General features: G+C 31.1%; 1 protein-coding gene across 2 annotated transcripts in view; it reads left to right on the top strand.

Annotated features, from left to right (window-relative positions):
- Positions 1-13,532, top strand: part of LOC130450192 (junctophilin-1) — a 62,477-nt gene extending 48,945 nt beyond the window's left edge. For both annotated transcript variants that reach the window (XM_056788433.1, XM_056788434.1), the window contains one exon: positions 7,346-13,532. In XM_056788433.1, coding sequence (XP_056644411.1) covers positions 7,346-7,432 — 87 coding nt within the window. In that variant the 3' untranslated portion in view covers positions 7,433-13,532. The remainder of the gene's footprint in view (positions 1-7,345) is intronic.
- Positions 13,533-21,427: the final 7,895 nt, after the last annotated feature.

Below are 21,427 nucleotides of genomic sequence, written 5' to 3'. Positions count from 1 at the left end.
AATAGATATATATCTTGTGTCAACTTTCTTTTGGAATAAATCGCAAATAACACCTCAAAAACATTCGAAATTATTCAGCACACAAATAAGTAAAAAAATTGGTGTTCCGATTTACTTAAGCAGTAGCCCTTTAGAATGAGTTACACTGATCCTAAAATTCATTCATGTAAATTGTCTGTTTTTCTTTGCTATCGCATTACAGAGATCCAATAGGTATGTTAGCTCTAGACACTGTTTTTATACAAACAGATATAATTCGAGTTCTGTCCATTTAACTGATCATTAAATTAGAACGTAGAAGGAACATCCGCATAATCGTATAAATTAACAAGATCATATATTCATGCCGTGATTATAATCTAATTTTATTCACTAGTAATATAATGCTTATGATTACAATGAAATGAAACAAGTGAATAAAGAAGAAATGAAACTCAAAAAGTGCAATGAAACGCGTTTATTTTTATTTCGTATAAATTTTGTGAATATTTAATCAAAAGCTAAATCATATTATCAGATTTTTAACGAGAATGAGAATTGTTCTAACCAAATTGACATTAACTAGAAGTCTAAACCACGCATCTAAACTAAATTATTTAAAGTTCGTATTGCTACTAGAGAAAAACTAATTTATATTTTCTAAACACGAACATTACGTTTCCTGTGCATATTTATTAACAAACTATCAATGTCACCTATACTGAATCGTAAATAAGAGTTGTTGTAATATATTGTGGCAGGTAGACAACCGCTCGCCATCTGCCGGCGCCGATCATAACTTAACTTAGTCGAAAAGCAAGGTCTCTTCCACAAAACTGTCAGACTGTCTTCTGACGTCACAAATTACAAGACATTACCTCTCTTTATAAGAAAATGTCAACAAGCAACATAACGATAAATAATGTGGCTTGAGAAACGGATAATTGGACTTAATATGACCATTGTTTTTGACAATATAAGCTTTCATATGATGGCTACACAATTGCTGTAATTTGTGATGTTACAAAATTGGATTGTGTGAGTCCTTGGTGGAAACTATGTGATGAGTGCACAGCTGCACGCCATCTAACGAGTTCGGTCATAATTTGATGTAATGGAAGCTATGTATAAAAGGTGTCGGCGTATGGCTCCATCTATTATTGGGTAGCCATGTGGTCTAGATATTTCTGGGAAAAAATTGTAAACGGATGGAAATTACTAGAAAGAAGTTGCCTATCACTATACAATCTAGAAATTTCTACAATGCGGTAGAATTATTGTAAGAGCGTGATTGATTGACTGATTGATTGATTGATCCAATTATATTTCATTAAAAATTCTGTAATTTACGAATAAATTAAGGATTACGTGGCATAATAATTGACATCTATTAGTCCGTAAAATGTTGATTGCGTCTCGCCAAAAATGTGTATGCACGAAAGTGTAACATCTATATAAAGTTCGCCAAGTTATTTTTGACCAGATTACTTATTTGTTTACTGGAACACGCGTATTTAAATATCTGCAATTTAATGATTGTGCGAACAACTTCGTAATAGAGAACCCACAGATTTCATTAAAAAAATTCCATAAAATTTCAATTTTACTCTTATATAAATGGACGCAACTCGTTATATATCTTTGTATGTAACAATTTTCAAAAAATTCTGATTATGTTTTTGTAGGTTATGTTCAACGCATTCGATGTGTTGTAGTTAAAAATGTACATTTGAGAATTTTTAACGAATTCATCAACGATGCTCGACCTACATTATCAATCAAATAAGTTTACAAAATAACGCGAATGAAATGAGAGAGATGCATAAAAGTTCAGGGGCGTAGAAAAATGGTTCCATATTTCAATGAAATTCAAACGAAAACCTTTAAATATATAAATCAAGTTTGAAGTTTCAAAAATTTATAATACTGCAGTATGTTCAATTTTAAACAAACTTTTCTGATTCTGATACATAATTAAAGTTAAATCGATAAAGTACACCGCTTAACGTAGTGGTTGGGTTAAAAAGTTCTTAGGCTAGCAGATCTTTTTCTCCCCATAGAATTTGATTTTGTTATTCAATATGATTGACTTTGGGTGGGTAAAACGATTATAGCGGTTATTCAATTTTTGTAGTACGATTTATCTTCAGCCTTAAAATATTCTTCGGTTTCTGCGATAACATCTTCATCGGTGCAAAATTTCTATCTAACCAGCATCCTCTTTATGTCTGAGGTTAAATCTGGGGGACTGAAAGGGAAGAAAAAGCAATTTTGACTTTATTTCCGGCAGAATGCAACGTCTTTATGAAACAGCAGTTTCTTTGTCTTCAAATGAGGCCGTTTTCCGCAATTTCTTCCTTCTAACGCTCCAATAACGCTACGTAGTGTTAGTTAGTGTTTAAAATAGTCGATTAATATTATACAATGTACCTTTCGAATTACTGATCCCATAACTCTGACAGTCGAATTTTCCGTCTTTCTATGGCTTGAGTCTAATGAGAAATGTCAAATACCGACGAGAAATTCAAGTTTATTACGATGGAACTCAAACACTGCTCAGAATTATCAATTCGTTTTTAATTTTAGTCGATTATGAGCTTGCCGGGCACCCACTGTGATCAGAGCCTTCGCATACACACTTAAGAAACGTTTGTCAAGCCAAGCTTTCGCCTTTCTTGTCAAAAAGCGATACTTTTTTCAAATGCGAAATTTCTTTTTGTCCATTTCTCGAAGTAAGCTGCTTCACTCAAAATGTTATAACTCACAATCTAATACTTCGGCAGATATGTTTTATGAAGGATAGAAATATATGGATTTAATATTAGTAGCGCCATCTGTGTGTCAGCTTAAGAACCACAAATATGTTTTAGGTTAGGGGTTTGTAGATTGTGTTTCGCGAGAAATATGCGGCTCTTTTGGTGTGATTTGACATACGGAGCGTTTATTATTTCAGTAATGTGTAAAGTAATAAAAGTTTCTGATTAGATATGAAAGATTTCGATGTTTTTAGCATTGATATTGAAATTCTCTAAATGTACATTTAAAGTCAGTGTTGTGAACGCCGTTTTTTAATGTCTCTGTTGGTAATGTACCTAGGTTCAGTCCAACGTTTTGCTAAAAGAATTGAAGCTTGAGTAGATTTTCTGCTGGCGTCTTAATACATACAGAATGTCTTTGAACCACATCAAGACTTTTATTACCTAAACTGTAGAATTATATTCATTTCCTTTGTTTTATACATAACATAAATAACAATGGTGGTTCTACGGAGAGTTATGGACTCAGTACCTTCTCTCTCCAGAGTACACAACTATTTAGTTACATGGACTGCTAATATAGTTGAAAAAGTAGCAAAATATCTAAAAATGCATGACTAGGTACGATTCTATATGTAGATGAATCAAAAATGATTTCTATTATGGAAAACGAAATTCAAAAAGCCCCACTAGTCCTAATAGATGTTTTGCCACTTTCGTTTTACTTCGGAAAATAAGAGTAGCAATTCATGTTCTGAAAATAGAACCAAAAGAAGTAAAAATAAAATGAAATTAACTATCTAAGCGATAAATTGAGTAACCAAGTTTTGGTTGCCGAAGTAATAGATATAAACCATCATATTAATAAGAAGTTCATCGCATAAAAGGCCTCAATCTCTAATATATTAGAGTTATTAATATTGTTGAAGTGATATATCTTCATATTTAAGTCTGGTATTAGACTTGATTAGAATCAGTTGAACATTCTGATGTTTCTCTCAGTGAATGATACTGAATCTTTGTCTTTTTAATATTAGTCTTATTAAGCTTCAGATTACTACTAAGAATATAAGCCTCACTCATAAATTTCTCTTTTTTAATTTCTGTTATTTTTGATAGCACGTAAACCGAAAATTTTGAAAGGCTTCTCTTATTTTCATCATAACTTGCTCAATTTTGATGCTATCAGCTTCTTCTAGAATCCATTTTATAGGTACTTCTGAGTACTTTGAAAAGTATTCAGTGAGTATTTTTTATAAAATGTATCGTTTTCCCATTATTTGATTTAAAAAAAAAAATGCTTTCAATAACCACTTTAAATTAATTATAATTGAAAAATATACTTCTCAAGCTTTTATGAAAAACCTTTAAAACAAACATTTTTTCTTAATAACCCAAAAAGTATTTTAATATTTGCAAAAAATCATCAGTGTTGAATCGTGAATATGAGTTAACCTTGGCTGGTAATATACTGTGCCAGGTAGACAACCGCACGCCATTTGTTCTGGGGTTATTTTTAATAAAATAATTTCCACCTCTGATAAATGGTGGCATCCACTATGCGATATAAAAGTGCTCAAAAGTCTTTTTGGACAGGGCTGAGAGGCCTGAGGTAAATTAGGGGATATCTGGTTTTGGTACAAAAGGTATATTATTTTGATGTAGCCAATTTTGACCGATTTTGCATAATGTCAGGACGCCAAAATCTTATAACATTTCCAAAATCAACTAATCTAGTGAGGCAGCTGTTGATATACCTTTCAGAATCGTCCTAACCTAACCTAAACAAAATCAAAAAGAAACTGTAAAAGAATGTGGTTAAATTTCGCGCGCTTCCATTGAGTGATAGAAACAATATTGTCGTTTTCCTAATGTCAGCTCAGTTACTGGATATGCATTTAATTATAGTAATTTTTAGCTAAAAACTTTGTTCGATATAACGCTATAACGACTGATACCACTAGAAAGATTAATTTCATGCAAATCAAATTTATATATTGGAAATTCTGATTAAATTTGTAATCCAATAATTCTGCTATGGCTACCACAAAACCCCATGTTAAAGAAGCGAACTTTAAACTCAAATTTCTTTAGATTTTGATCGATAACACACAAAGAAAGGTTCGGCGACAACGTCTTGGTATCCGTGGTAAATGATTTGGGATATATTTATGACACTTTCGACTTTTTAGGTATTTTTGACCATTTCTTGCCGATTTCCACAATACGATACTCTTTAAAGTATGGTTAGGTTAGGTTAGGTTAATTTTCTTACGGAAACCTCGAATTTGTCTTTTGCTTTTCTTACCAATATTTCTGCTCTTTCTCGGGTGAAAATTCTTGGTTATCCAGTTTTTGAGAGGTTCATATATGGTACATCTACTTCACCTTCGGCTATAGCACGGTAAATGCTTCTGCATTAAATATTTTAGTTTTAAAAAACACATACTATTTAAATGCGAGTGGTATAAAGAAGGACTTATGTCAAAAAAATCAACAATTGTTTGTTTACAAAGCCATTTTGATATTGTATGATTACAACCTTTGTTAAAACTCCTAAATTTTGTGCCAAAACTATTGCGACATACGTTAAACAATAAAGAACTTAACCTCACTCAACTTTTTGTATTATTAATATAAATATATATCGATTTTAGAGCACAAAGAACGCCCTTCGTTTTTCGTTTATGCACAGTCAAAGTGAAATTAGATAGTAGTTCAATTTACGTTTTGGTTATAAAATAATCAGTCATACTCTGTGTATACCACGAACTGTTTAATATTGACGACAAAGTGTATCCCAATATTGTTAAATTTTATTTATAGAAAGTACAGTTTTTGCTAGGCCATCGCAATTATAAAAACATCAAAGACGTTCTGTGAAAGCGCACAACGCTAAAAGCTTTCAGCTTTAAAATAAACCACAAGCATGATGCGGTTTTATTGGTTCGAACCTGGCTTGGTATATGAGACTGCATTTTATGTTGATTGTTGTAGGATATAGAAATATGAATATACACTGCATGATATTTATATATTTATTAGATTAACATGGAAGAATTTGTTGAGATGTAAACAGTCATGACACTAGAAAAAGTTAGTCCCTATAGATCATAATGTGACACAATATATTCAAGAAGATACAAAAATATAAAACTCCGGAAGCTGTTAACATCAGTCACATTTCTCTAAGAACTTTCAAGTTCCCGACGTATCTACTCAGTGACAGATTCCTAAAATGCGATATAAAAAAGGACGAAACTAAAGGAAGCAACTTCAGTTTCGTTTCTAGGAATATTAATAACGACATATTTCATATAAAAGTAGCAGAAAGTATTAATAATGAAAATTCTCAACACCCCAGCTGAACCAGATATTAAAACGAAATTGAGGTTGGAGTCTTGATTCTACTGACATAGAATAAGTCATAAAATGACAGTTATTTCGCATCGTTGCCACGTTATAATTTTTTTCAAATAATTACCAGAAAATAAATTGAAAATATAACCCGTAGGAAAATATTCATTACTCAGTACTACTAATTTGAAATATCGGGATGCTACCATATCTTTACAACTGGTTGATAATTTGTCAATAGTCAATCTTCCAACACCGATACGACAAGGCTGACAATATTTAGAATGTAATTTCCCCTTATAATTTCTCTTACATATTTTGTATTACAAACGTCAAAATTGTAAACTCGGGCTCATCGTTTTTCAACAAAATTATCTAAGAGAGCACGTAAAGATTCTTGAACCGATAAAGCTAGAAAGTAGTCAAACTAATGGACCAAATTTATAGCACACAAAATCATAATAAATAACCACCAATCATGGGTCAACCAGATCTTCGGAATGCTCGAAGTGCGCTTACCCGGTATCCAGTTGGTTCGAAGCTAGAGGACCTTCATACCACCGTTTTTTCTGGTAAAGTTGTTAGCAATTGACTGCCAAAAAAGGGACAACCTCTATATATTTTGGACCAGAGCCCTATTGTTGCCTCTTGAGGTGTCATATCAACAATAAACGTAACAGATGGCCAAAGAATCAGACGTAGCCTTACTGACGACACGAAAATGCTTTTCTGACTCACCGGTCACCGGTCAGTCATATTAGACGATAGGTATGACAGAAGACGACAACTTCTGTGAGCAAGATGTAGAGAGAGCGGAGCATCTACTCTGCGAATATCCTGTCTATTTCAAACTTGAAGAAGTAGTGCTAACACCTTGGGAAAATGGGACAAAAAGCCCAAAAACAGCCTCGAAGTTTAGTGGAGGCAGAATAATGAGATGCAGAGTCATGCTCTAGGTATAGGTGCAGAGAGGCCAACCAAACTATGAAAATTTTGTTGTATGATATAAAAGCATAGCACGAGAGCTTGTAGTATAAAAAGTAAGAAAATGATGGACTCTATATCGCTAAGAGGGTAAACCACGATTACGATTTTGACAGTCACAGTTTTGTCGGTGTTATCCACTAGTTTAAATGATTTCTTATTATTAGATATAGTTTGTTAAGATAATCCTTGTATTTTGAAGTATAAGATATTAAGTTGTTTATTAATTTCTAATGATTGTATGTATGAAATATTTTCAAATGTTACAGGACTGGTTCTCGCGCCAACAGTTGGTCCTTGTAGTTCTATTCATCAACATCTCTTTGGCAATTATGTTCTTCAAGCTACTAACATAGTACAGGCTGAGCGTCGACGGACGCGTTGGGACAAACAAGATAAAAACGAGTTTAAACAAGTTTTACAATTTACCTAAATAAAGACATTTTTACAGCATCAATTTTTGGTCATGCTTCGGTTTGGTGGTTTGCAGATCTGTACAGTAAAGGTCTTTTAATCACAAAATTATAACATTTTAATAACTTTTACTTGAAACGGCACAAAATATTTCAAATATAGTGATAATGGGGCTGATTATTTGACTGACTTTTTCTGTACAGATCTGTAGCGCTCGTTATTGAATGCGTGATATTTTGTGGATAAGAAGAATGCTGTGTCGTTTTTTGGGAACATTTTTCGCTGTTGGATTTTTTGTCAGATTTTATGAAAATGTTTCTTGTATTGGTCACGTTTTTTTACATTGTGCTGCTAATTTGGAAATAGTTGCACGATTGTAGTGACATATTTCCCCAAACGATTAATTTCAATAAAAAAAAGATATAAAAATTAAAAAAAAATATATTCACGAAACACTCTATTTTTGGAAATGATTGTTTTGCGAGATTTATTTTCGAGATGTGACAATACCTTTAATGATTAAAGATATGACTGTCAAAAATATTTCGAATCAAAAGTTTCATTCTACATTAGGATAGTTTCTACTAGATTTTTAATTTAGTTTGTATAAATGACGAATTTTAACTAAAATGTGTTGTTTCTTACAAGGTTTAGATGATTTTGAAGTATATAACAAGACTTGCCCAAATATATGGGTGTTAAAAAATGTTTTGTCGAACCTATAAGATATTTACTAAACCGAAATTAGAGTTCGAAGCATTTTGATTTAGTACTGATCGTAAAAAGTAGCAACAAATTATATATTTTATTTTTATTCATATTTTAGTGATAGGTGATTCCTTAAATATTATTATAAAGTAATGAGTACAATTAAGCTAAACTAAAATACAGTTTATATAGAGATTTACTTCAATGACATTGAAATACCCCATTAGACTCAATTTTTTTCTTATAATGGACCTTTTGACATCTAATGAGATCACTTTGAAGAATCTCCACTATTATAATATCATAATTCAACTGATTAGCGCCCAAGTTACGACAAAATCAAAATGAATTTATTTTAAAAAAGTTGTATAAACATGTTGTTCATTGATAACTTATATCGAAATATTTATTTATGCTTCTAAACTTTCTTGATTTTAGATCCCTTCTGATTTAAAATTAGTTTCTTTTATAATTTTTTGAGAGCAAATGAAAATTTGACATTTCTACTTATTTTAATCTTCATCCAAGAAAGATATTGAAGAATATTTCTTTATTATATGAGTATTTCTACTGGCCAAAATCATATAGAGTTGCACACATCATATTGATTGGTATACCAGACAAAGACTCAACCAAGGTGTTATCTTACCGGCCAATGTCCAACCTCCTTGAAAATTACTTCTACGTAGAATAACTGAAGACTTACCTCCACAAGAATAGATCCCCTGCCATCTGGATTCATACAGAAACATTCGACAGTGCAACAAGTCCACCGACTCACGCAGAAAATAAATAAAGCCCCGGAGAACAAAGATTACTGCTCTGCTGCTTTCCTCGATATCTGATAGGCGTTTGACAGAGTGTGGCATCAAGGACTGCTATACAAAATTAAAAGGACTCTTCCATCAAACTACCACCCATTTCTGAAATCTTACCAGAACCTTCCAAACCAAATTTAATGAGGAAAAGTCCTAACTTTGCCCAGTCAATGTCTCTACTAATCAAGAACCACAAACAGCAACGAAAAATGTTCAGGCTCATCTGAATCAATTATATTACAAAATTGAAGGATCAAAGTTAATGAGAGCTAGTTAAGTTGAACAATACAGAAATATTACAAGCAGATAGTGCTAAATACTTTGGAATCCAACTGGACAAAAAACTTGACTGGAAATATCACAAAAAAAATCCAAAGTCTCACTTGACAACAAAGTCTTAATCTACAAATTTGTCATCAAGCCTATATGGACATATGGAATTGAGCTGTGGGGTTGCGCTTCCAAAACTATGGTATGTATCAAATCATACCATTCACGTGGATCTGGAAGTGTCCACTGTACAAAAGGAAACGATCATCAAACATCACAAAACTATATAAACCCACCTAAATCCACTACTAAAGGAATTGTCAAGACCAAGAAACAAAAGGACTGAAAAAAATGGCCAATAGACCTAGTATGAGATATAAGAGGTTACATCACTGGAAGTAAACCTCATCAAGACATTATATATGCTAGATTATTACGACTAAATTAACTCAAATATTGTATATAAATGTTCTGATTGTTAATAAAATTTTGTTATAAAAAAAATGATTGTTTCAGTTAGCGTTCCATCATGCAAGAATAAACCGGAACGTGAGTATCAAACCAGACCTTCTGCACTCCTTCAGTCGTCTTGGTATTAGCTTCTACTAGTATCTAGTGGTACTAACATACCTACATAAAGCTATAGAGATACAGATATGATGGACTTTGCGGTTTATCTTCTTAAAACAAACAACTAAATCTTCTGATTTATCCTAATATGAGTGAGCTCTTCTTCGCAGGTTTAGATGACAGACAAGCTTCGATATTTCACAAAAAAGAGGCGACCATTCGTTCGAGAGCATGTGCAACACACAGAAACATTTTTTTTTACGTACAACGCTATAATATGTGTGTGTAACCTAGGGGTCATGAAATACCTGATTTTCTGAAAGCATTCCGAAGCAAGTGCATGGTTTTTCTTGTATTATATGACTTACAATGTGGCTATTGGTTCAAAAATCATTAAAATTTTGCTTTAACATCGAAATATTGTTGATATTTATTTTTCATAGACCATATTAAAGGACGCTAATCAATTGAAAGCTAATAATGTGGATGAATAGCCATTATTTCCATTTAGGGATTCAGAAAAGAACCGTTCAGTATTGTTAATAGAGTAAACGTTAATTTACTATCGTTAGTTTTTTTAATTATATTCGCCAAGGTCACCAGTTTAAGTCATTTAGCTAGATTAAGCCCATCTGACGAATACCTAAAATATTTAGTGAAAAAAACTGTTGAAATTGAATCGAAACTTCTGTTAGTACTAAAGCAAACTGATTCAAATTCTATACAGGGTGTACCAAGCAGCATTTGCACCTCGAATATCTCGAGTTATGTGCTGAAACAGGTCAGTTTTAATCTACAAGGGTCTCAATATTTATTGTAGTTTTAAAGGAGTTAAATCGGACGACCTAGATGGCCATTCCATAGAATCTAGTTAACGTCCACGAAAATGACCATCTAAAAAATACTACAGGTTTCCACCTTTGATGTTAATAAAATTTATTAGTATTTAAACCTCAATTAGTGTGTATAGAAACATGTTTCATTCCATGGATTACAAAAAAATACTGAACGGGATTAAAAAGTCGTTTGAAAATATAATAGAATGAAAGCAGCTTCAAAATATATATTTCTCAACACCCCTTGTCTTGTAAGGTTTCTCTAGAGGTGATTATTGGTGCTGTAGGGACATAAATTTAGCCCCATTGATCTAGTGGATGCCCTTTATATTTTTATTATTAGAAAATATAATATTTAAGAAAACAATTGACAAGAAGTTGTGAAAAAATGATTATAATTCCCACTAATTGATTAAAAAAAATTGTAATAAATAAAGTATTATTACTCTCGATGTGTTGTGATATCTTGAAGAACCATTAAGAAAGTATACAAAAAAAATTGAACAGAACTCTCTTTCAAGATATAGTTTATAATTTGTTTATAATTCTAGAACCGATTATTTCCATTGTAATAACCATTATAGAAATGTAGATGTCTCCCGTTTTGAACAAAACTCATAATATTCGAGGGTGCAATTTTTTTTGTGTCGCCCTATATATTCTATATGCAAAAAATTGTGCATTGGTGAAAACAGTATATCGATATTGGTCTGAGAAAAAATAATAATAAATTGTATACTTACCTACTTTGTATATATATATATGTATCTTGAATTTAGTTGTGCCCTTCAATTAACCACTCGAGATTATTTATTTAATTTATTCGATGAGTATAAAATGATGTAAATAATCGTTAAAGCAACAATAGGTAGTTTGATAATGTGTTCCTGGCATTGTGATTTTTTAGGAACATCTTAAAAATATGTCACTATATTCCTTTTAGTAAGAAAACGAGACCAAAACTTAAATGATTTATTATACTTCACTTGTTATTATAAGATTTTAAAAACAAATATATTTCAGTTTTAGCTTATATATTTATATTAGACTCGAAAGTCTATTCTTGTTGTATCTACGAAAATTTCTAATTTGTAATCAGGACAAACAATTTAAATTATAACTTTGTCATAATGGAAAATTGATTTACTCTCAAATAGTATGTTTTCAACTGGAAACTGTGGTTAGAATCAGTCTACTGTCTCGTTCCAGGTTTATGTAGTCACTACGTCGTAGTGGAAAGTCGACAGCAAATATAACCGAATATAAGTTCATAAATCCTACAAGTCTTCAATATATAATCCATATCATAACATATGGTTGTCAAAACTGGATATCCTCAAAGGAAATCATTGATAGAATAGTGTAAACAATAAAAAAGACATTAAACATAAAACTGGTAGGTATGACAGGTGACAAAGTTAGAGTGGAAATTCGCAGGACGTACCTTAAGATTAAAAGACGACTGATGGAATAAAACATCAATATATTGGAGACCTTGGACTAAAAGAGGAAAAAATTAGGACCGCAACTGCTTTGTTGAGATGATTTCAAAAAAATCGCTGGACCCAAACGGACGCAACTATTTAAAATAGAGAAAATGAGGCTTATATAGATAGATAGGTATATAAAATGTGAGCTAAGAAAAATATTTTACAGATTTCTTTGAGCTGATTGTACCCATACTTATATTTCCGTATATTTTTAATCAAATATCAATTTTTTTATATAAATCAGAAAAATTATTGGAACGTAACCTCATATTTGTGTATAATGTCAAAAATGTATCTTTTGACATCTGACGTGATGGTAATTTTAGATAGTTTACTGTATTTCGCGTAAAAAACATGACGTGAATAACGCCAATGTATTTCACCCAACGTTTTATACTAATACACTGTTTACACTACCACTACACCAACACTGACAATTACATTGTCTAACGCGCTTTTAGATAACCAAGTTATCGTCTTAATTAAGACTCAGTTTACCTTCAGTCTCTGAAGACGTAAACTTGGTTATCGAAACGCGCGTCAGACAGTGTAATTGTCAGTGTTGGTGTAGTGGTAGTGTAAACAGTGTGTTCAGTATAAATATCGTCAATGGTTCCAGAAATTCCAGCAACTTTTTATATAGAAATAACTTTATAAGGGGAGTTGTCCAGTCCACAAATTAGATATTTTTGATATTTTTGGTAATTCTTGCAACTAGATAAAAATAGCAAGAAAAATTTGATGATGAAATTGGTCGCACAAATAACTTCCTCAAGACAAAATTATATAAATTTTGTAAACGTAGAGAACATATCTTTCAATCCATTTTTACATTATTACTATGTATTTACAAATATATTTATTACGCAAATAACACAGATTATACTAAAAACTATATTGATGAAGAGTAATTTGAAACGGATATAGAAAAAGATTGTTAAAACCGCGGGACAAAAATATAACCTAAAAGTCAATACAAAATATCAGATTTTCTAGTCTTTTTTTCACTATACACTGTTTTTCTGAGTGTAGGCAATCGGTAAATAAAGTATATTCTCACTAAAGCTATTTTCAACTAATGAAACTCTACCTAAAGCTTTGAATTTGTCCTTGTAATTCTCAGCTGCCACTGGGTTATCACTTTGCAATCTTATGAAGTATTCACTCATGTTTGATCGACTTGAACGCAATAGTTAAAACTCAAGTCCAAAAAACTCTCGTTAATTCAAGCACAGAAGATACAAAACTGTCCCTAAATTTTGTAAATTGCTTGAAAGCTTACTTACAGACTAACAGTATTTATGGAGCCCTCATAACACCATAAAGCAAAAAACAACACGAAAAAACTCACCACCGAAAAAAATCAAGAAAAGCTAAGACAAGTACATACAAGAGAATCGATTGTTGATCCCGCGGCCACTAGTCTGATGGAGAACAGCTGTTTTCTTAGATTTCTCTATTGATATTACTGTAATGTTAGTAGTATTATGGCCTATTCACACATTTAACGCGTGTATAGTTTTTCATTTTCTCTTCCATAGCCTTTTATATCTATTTCGCGTTCCACTTCTAATATTTTTCTTTATATTATTAACTACACATTTAACGGCGATTCAATAATTGCATCTCTAAAATCTTAACACCTGTTCATCAAACACGTGTAAATAGGGCTTTACTGTTACAGTTCAGTTAATATTTTAATACTTAGGGGTTGGTTTACTTGAGACAGCTACTAAGAGTAATTCACAGAACATTTTTGGCCTAATCTGTGTTGATTTGTTCCGAGTTCATGTAAATATAAAACTGTAAAATGCTAAAGTATCTTTTGCTGTTTGTAAAAAGTTTTTTCAGATGAAAATTGTACCATCAAAGTTATGTGATTGAAGATGTAATTTTTGCATTAAAATTTGGGACATTCTTAAATACATAACACACATAACATATCTGATGTTATAGGAATGATTCAATCTTTATAGTCGAAAATAACTTATTTAATATTCAATTGAATAGTTAGATCTACTTTACAGGTATATAAAAGAGAAATAATAGGAACAATTATGGTAATAATGTTTATTAAAATTAAATAATGATCCTAAATATTAATGTGAGAAAGCTTTAGTTGAGTTTATAACTTAACTTCAACGCTTTGCTAAAAATTTTCTATTTGTTTCTAAAGAAATTTTTTCATAGTTTAGTGAATTGTTGCATTGTTTTCTTATTATTTATATTTATTTTTTTATCAACATTACAAGAAATGGTGATTTTCCAACAAGAAAAATAAAATTTTATTTTATTTACAAATATATGCAGTAAAATTTTAATAAAAATTTTAAATAATTAGTAATGGACATATTTACATTATCATATATTTCCTGGTATTAGTCCTAACAACTAAATTACCTGATAATCTTTTAAAAATTCATAATTTGTTCATCCTACTGATAATTTTTTTTAAATAAAATTGAGAAGACCATTAACCATTTTTTTGTTCTCAAGTTCAAATTAATATTTTCGTTTTTGTACATCCTATAAACTAATCCTTCTTATTTGACTTTTTCATTTGGTCACAGAAACTGTATACGAGGTGTGGCTATTAAATAATGAGACTTGTGATATGAAACCTTTTATCTTGATATTATGTATATTTTATTGATAGAAATAGTAAGAAGTCTTTAACAGACACAAATATTTCTCCTTTTATTGCAGATTTGATCCTAGGAAGGAGGTGGAAGCCACACGTTGTACGAAACTGCGACTAAGCCAACGGCTACACTGGTTTGTCTACAGTAGACCACAGTAGACATTGTAATTCCAATTGAAATATATATTCACAAAACGTTGTGGTGGGAATTTTTAGTTACAGTTTTGAAATATTTTCATTGTAATATTGAAGAAAATACCGAAATGAAGCCGAAGATGTCATTCGAAATAATTTAACCCTTTATATCTTATCTACCTCAAAATACTGTTTAATAAAAGATTTCCCACTTAATTCTATAACTATACAACCTCGTTTAAACTTTGTTCATTGCAATGCAGCATTAACGAATTCCTTTAGTTCAAATTATCACCAATCGTAAAAACGACATAGATGTTCACTAAAGGAGATGCAATTGTTGAAATTATGATGATAATGATACAAATTTGTTGGTTAGAATTTAGGAGATGATCAAAGGAAAGTATTGTACTTTATTGCCAACAAAATGAACAACTAAACAAGAATTCAAAATATTACACCATAAAAATTTGTATACTTGTTTGAATTTCAAATTTCTTGTAATGTTTTAAGAAATGTTTACTTTTCCGTTGATTCTGCTATGTGAATACATTGTCATATTGATAAGCAGTACTTAATTTTAGATCAAAGTTCAGTAACATAATTATGGTAGCTAACAAATATAAATAAAACTAGAAAACAATTTTTATATTAAAAATTAAAGTTATAACAAAGACAGAGAAATTGAAATAAGTGCAGCAGAATAAATGGCAGAAAATTTATTCAAATCTGGAAAATTATAAATTCACTTTGAGATATTCTGTCTTGCTCTGCAAATATAATACAGTTCCAGTAAATTAGAACGCCTAGGAAATTCTAAATAAAGTAAAGCTGAAACTATAGCTGAACCATATGTAATAATTCTTTATGGACAGTTTCTATAAGTCGTTCCGACTGAAGAAGATAGAATGACGACGTTTTCTGTATTCTCCGAGGTTCCAGCTCGGTTCTGCGCATTATCAAATATGCGCGTTCTGCGCATTATCAAATATGCGCAGCATACCAACTGTCCATAAATGTGAAAACTGTCAAAAACGCAAAGTACATAACCCTACTTTAAAGCAGGAACATTAACCCTCAGAAATCAATAAATATTTACGGGGTTGAATAATATGAAAATAAAAATCCGAATTATAAATAAAAATTAGTACGAATATTGTTAGCGACATGAAATTTGTTTTTGGTAATGAAATTAGTAAGTAGAGTATTATACTGAATTTTGATTTGACTCTGTTATGTTTCTCTTGCAGGCAGGAGATTTCTGTACATAAGTTATTATATGTATTTTATTTAAACTTGGAGAAATTTAAATGTCTAGCTGTAATGTTCTTATAAATTTATAAAAAAAGAAAGTTTTTCTAAACTATTTTTGCGTGCCTTGTTCAATCTTTATATTTAAAACAAAATGAAGTAGTGTTTGTAATACGAGCATTATGAACAAAATTCCTAGATTTTTATGGAACCGATTATATTATATTATTTGTGTCTTATCACTTTATATTTTCAAATGAATAAACGAAAGGGCCGACTACATTCTTCCCTTAGTCATATTGACTTTTATTATTTCGTGTTTCATTCATTTCCTTTCCTTATGATAACCACAATTAGTAGTTTCACACAATTTGAGCACCCAATCAAGCACATGAGTGCGCAATGCTTTAAACCCATGTTAAAAATGTGCTTTAAACACAAACTGTAGAATTTACCTTGTGTGAGGATTTATTTCAAATTCATTTCGATTTATTTAGACTTACATTCGTGTTTACTTAGAATTACACACACTTCCGGTCCTCTTGCGCGTGAATACTACGTGTTTTATATAAAAAACCAAAGTTGCCGGTATCATCCAGTTCATTTTAACTGTTTTGCCACGTTTTTATTTCTTTCGGTAAGTTTAGGTGATGTTGCAGCCTCCAATGTTCAGTAAATGTTGGCACAAACGCTGGACGCATCCTGTAGCTGCAACACTGCATCCAGCCTTCAATCAAATGTTCAGCCGTACGTTGGAACGCGAATGTTAGTGCAAACATTGGACGCATCGTTAGTTCTGGCCTTAGTCAAATCAAAAAAGTTTATATCGGCAAACATGATCCTACGTAATATGCCCCCCATGATGTTAACACTACAGGGTGTGCTCTTACCGAAGACCAATTTACGACCTCTACTGCGCAGTCCAAATTTCCGCCATATTGGCTGTCACCAGCTGACATATCAGTCATATATTTGTATTACATTCGGTGCTCAACATTTCGTTCAAAACAATCTTAAAACGAAAAGATTCAAATTCCCGCATTGAATTGATTAGCCAGAAGAACAATATGGCCAATAGTGGGAAAGGCTTCTCATTGGCTGTGGCTATCCGGCTCTGCCATAACACACCTTGTAGTCTTATCACGATGCCCCCGAAGCAACAAACTTTTTTAGTATTGAAACTAAAGAATAAATATAAAACATTTCACAAATTTCCTCATTATAAAAAAATCTTTTGAAACCATATATGATTAATAATAGACAAATATGATTTTGGAAAATATGACCCTACTTAGTATGCAACCAAGACAACAGATCTTACAAAATTCTGAAAATTGTTAGGTATTTAGGTAATTTATATATTCATCAAGCTATGTAATAATTTTAATATTCTAATTTTGTAAAATCCAACAAAACAATTTAGTAAAATACGCAGCAGAATATTTATAATCAATACTAATATATCACCTATTATGAAATATTAATTTTCAAGTCGTACGTCACACCCAAACGATTTATTTGTACACCAATCATAATTGTTATTCTATTGTTTATAAATCAGAATAAATAATTGATTATTAAACGTAGAAAACAAGTTTAACGACTGCAACCTATCGAAACAGGTAGAATTTCGTGGTTGAAGGACAGGGAAATGAAATTCAGTAATAAATTATCAAATTGTTAATATTTTATATTGAAATGAAAATAAATGTTTATTATAACTAGGGTAATTACACAGTTGGCAAGCTACAGTTTTAGAACCACTGGTGTTAAATTCCATTGATTATATTTTATTTTAGTTCTTGTATTGTGAATTGCCTACGTATTGGGATTAATGCCGAAAATGGACAGTAACTGAAAATATTAATACAGTCAAATTTCAACCTATTTAAAAGGCTTGTTTAATGGATATAATTTTTTTCTGGTTAAACTCCGATTATATTATATTATAATGAACTCGAATGTGAAATTTTTTTTCTAATTCATTCCATTCACACAAAATATGGCAACTGTTAAGATTGTTTATTTATTACTAACTTCAAAATACTTGATTGGAACATTAATAATTATTAGAGATATTTGTTAATGTTTGTGATTATAATAAACAAACCATGATATTAAATATGTTGAATGAAAATTTGGATGTGTCTACTTCACATACATATAAAATATCTATTATATAAAATTCCAAGACCAAAACACGAAAGCAATTTATTAAACTTGTTTTCGGTCACAGAAACTTGTTTTCGTTTTATATCTCAGTCATATTTTTGATTATTTTTATTTCCTTCACCTGCAACATTAAATTCAGAAACGCATCAAACCTAAATACAGATTGTCCTAATCGAAATTACACAGTTATTTTAAAGAAGTACGCGATTACCTTGATATATTTCGACTTTAAAGCTTTAAAGTTAAAAATTGTTACCAATGTTCACTATTATAAATGAAATATTGGAAAAAAAATATTTAAGTTCTAAACAGGCCAGAAAAAATATTGTACATCATGAAAGCAACTATAAAAATACTTTCTTCCTAGTAATCATTTCTGAGCAGTGCAGGTGAGTTCACTTCGGGCCCTAGGCGTGGAAGATCTATTGGTATTCTTGACAGTGACGGATCCAAGGAGGGGCTCTTTCGATGATAAATGAAAAAAAATGTTATTGTTCAATTATCGTAAAAATGAGCAGGTTTTATTTATTTCTTTTCTACAGTATTCTTTCCCTCGATACTTCACGCCCTTAGGCGCCAGTCAGGAGCTTTAAGGAAATAAATATGCACGATTTCTGAGATACGATGCTTTAAAGTTGTATGTACATACATTACTGTATCTCTAATGAATAAGTTAAAATATTTTGTTCAGATTATACATATGAAATAATAAGATTATGAGATTTTCAAATATTTAAAATTTCTACTAAACAGTAAATATTAATATCAACATTTACATAACACGTTCAGTAGCATTCCGAAGAAACGTTATTTTAGTTAAATTATAAATATCTTACGTCAATATTTTGAATACTGAGTTAATGTATTATTAAAACAGAAGTTTTAGAAGAGATTATAAATTAGGTAAATAAATATTCAAATAATTTGGTACCCGCACCTCTTTTATTATTAGGGCGAGTTAAAACTGCTTCACTCAACAGGTTTATTTTTCTCCGTTTTGAAATTGCATTAACAAAAGAAAACACGTTTTATTTAAACAAATCTTTATAGTTATTGAATTGTATTGATTTTGGGCCTCTTTTGATTAAAAATTAGATTTTAAAAAAGGTAAAAAATTGTCATTTTGCACCTTTATATTTTTGATATCTTTATATTTTGATCCAAAAATCGATGAAGATAAAAACTAACAACTAAAACATATAAAAGGACCTAAGAAATGAGAAACTAAATAATCAAATGTTTATTAGAAATGAAGAATATTACATGAATGAACTAATTTCTCAAAAATAATACGTCCAAGTTTTTTCTTTACGCTTTTGCTTTATTTATGTGAACTATACTTTTCAGAAATCAGATGGAAATACATCTGGGCTACGTGGAGGCCTTGGAATATCTCTTCTGCGCAAAATCAATTTATTTTCGAACATTGCATACTTCTAAGAATGATTTTTCTACTTAATTCCTTTTTCCTTTTGCTAATTTTCATATTCTGTTCTCGTTGAATGAAATTTTCCTCTAAAAGTTTTTCTGCGATAGTTCCAGACGTGTCCGTCATACACATGGCGTCTAGTTTAGGCTGCGATGCAGCTCTTGTGTGAAGCCTGACAAGACCTTCACGGCCTTGATTGAAATCACTAGACATCAATCAATATAAAGTGACAATCCACCTCAATCGGCTTCAATTGATTGTTAACTACGATATATGACAGAAATCGACGCTAATTTACCTGAATATACATTAATCGATGTTTTTCGACCTTATAATTATGTATAGCTCAATGACACGCGAAGAACCCTTGCCCCACTTGTAGACACTAAAAGCTCATTTATATTTTCCGACTTTGGTTTTTGACTGACTTGATTTTGTTCAAGTAGTTTTGTTTTATTTTTATTTTTATTCCCTGTCGCTCATTGGAAACGATCATTTCTCGTTTCCATCTTTTGGATTCCAAAAAAACTCATCGGGCACCAGTTTGCTATTATTTCCTTTTGGATAATTGAGCCTGTTGGTTCTTCATCATCCCAAGGTCATTGCATACATCGTACTCTAACCTAGCTACGAATAATTCATTACAATTGGGATATGGAGACAATTTTCTCAAAAACTTGAGACGGTGTATGGTTTTGGCAGGTTCCATCTGAGGAATAATGCCAGGTTAAAGATTGTAGCGTGGAGTTTGTGCAGGTAGCCTATCAGTTTGCACTAAACTTTCAGTTGAGGTCTGTACCTGAATGTAAATCCACCATAACACACTAGAAACCAAGAAACAGTAGATTTCTTGTAGAACAAATCTTTCTCTACTAAAAAATGATTCCTAACACCTTATTTATTTTACGTTATTTATGCAATTTCTGAAAGGACTAGTCACTGTACTGTTTACTTTATAATCATCATTTTCAGCACTTAATTGTCCTTGATATCGCTCAAATTTATTTTTTCTTACTCGAATAGCTTTACGTTACACAACAATGTCATTTATTTATGAAAAAACAATAGCGGAATAATTAGTGATACACAAAAAAACTGAATAATTCAGTCAATAGTGGCGATAATACAAATTCTCGTTTTTGGTATAAAAAATACTTTTAATTGTGTGATACAGACCCGTGTATTTTGGTATAGCAGGGAATTTAGTATAGATTTTACCTCCAAATCAACCAATTTTCTCCATTAATATTATTTTATTTTCAACGTACTAATTGAGAATAATTGATGAAGTATCAAAATTTTTAATTGATGAATTTAATAACCTTGTTTGGACAAATTAAGAGCGTCCATCAAAACAGATGTGAACCAAACTTGTTATTTTGTTTACCAAGTTTTGTGTCACCTTTCAAGGCAGGTTCTCTTCGAAAAAAAATGAGGTAGACTCAAGTTAAATTCATCAACAGTTATTAAATATTACTATACAATTTTAGACTGGCTAAATTGACTACTTGGCAAATACCAAGGCTCTCCGGAATCAAATGATTGGAATTACAGGATATCTCGAATTAAAAAAATATTGTTTCGCAATCAAACACATAGTTTTTTGTTTTGTTTGAC

This window comes from Diorhabda sublineata, chromosome 11 (genome assembly GCF_026230105.1).
Source record: "Diorhabda sublineata isolate icDioSubl1.1 chromosome 11, icDioSubl1.1, whole genome shotgun sequence".
In the NCBI taxonomy this organism is placed as follows: Eukaryota; Metazoa; Arthropoda; class Insecta; order Coleoptera; family Chrysomelidae; genus Diorhabda; species Diorhabda sublineata.
Note: the sequence above shows the minus strand (reverse complement) of the source record. Positions and strands in the feature narration are given on the sequence as shown.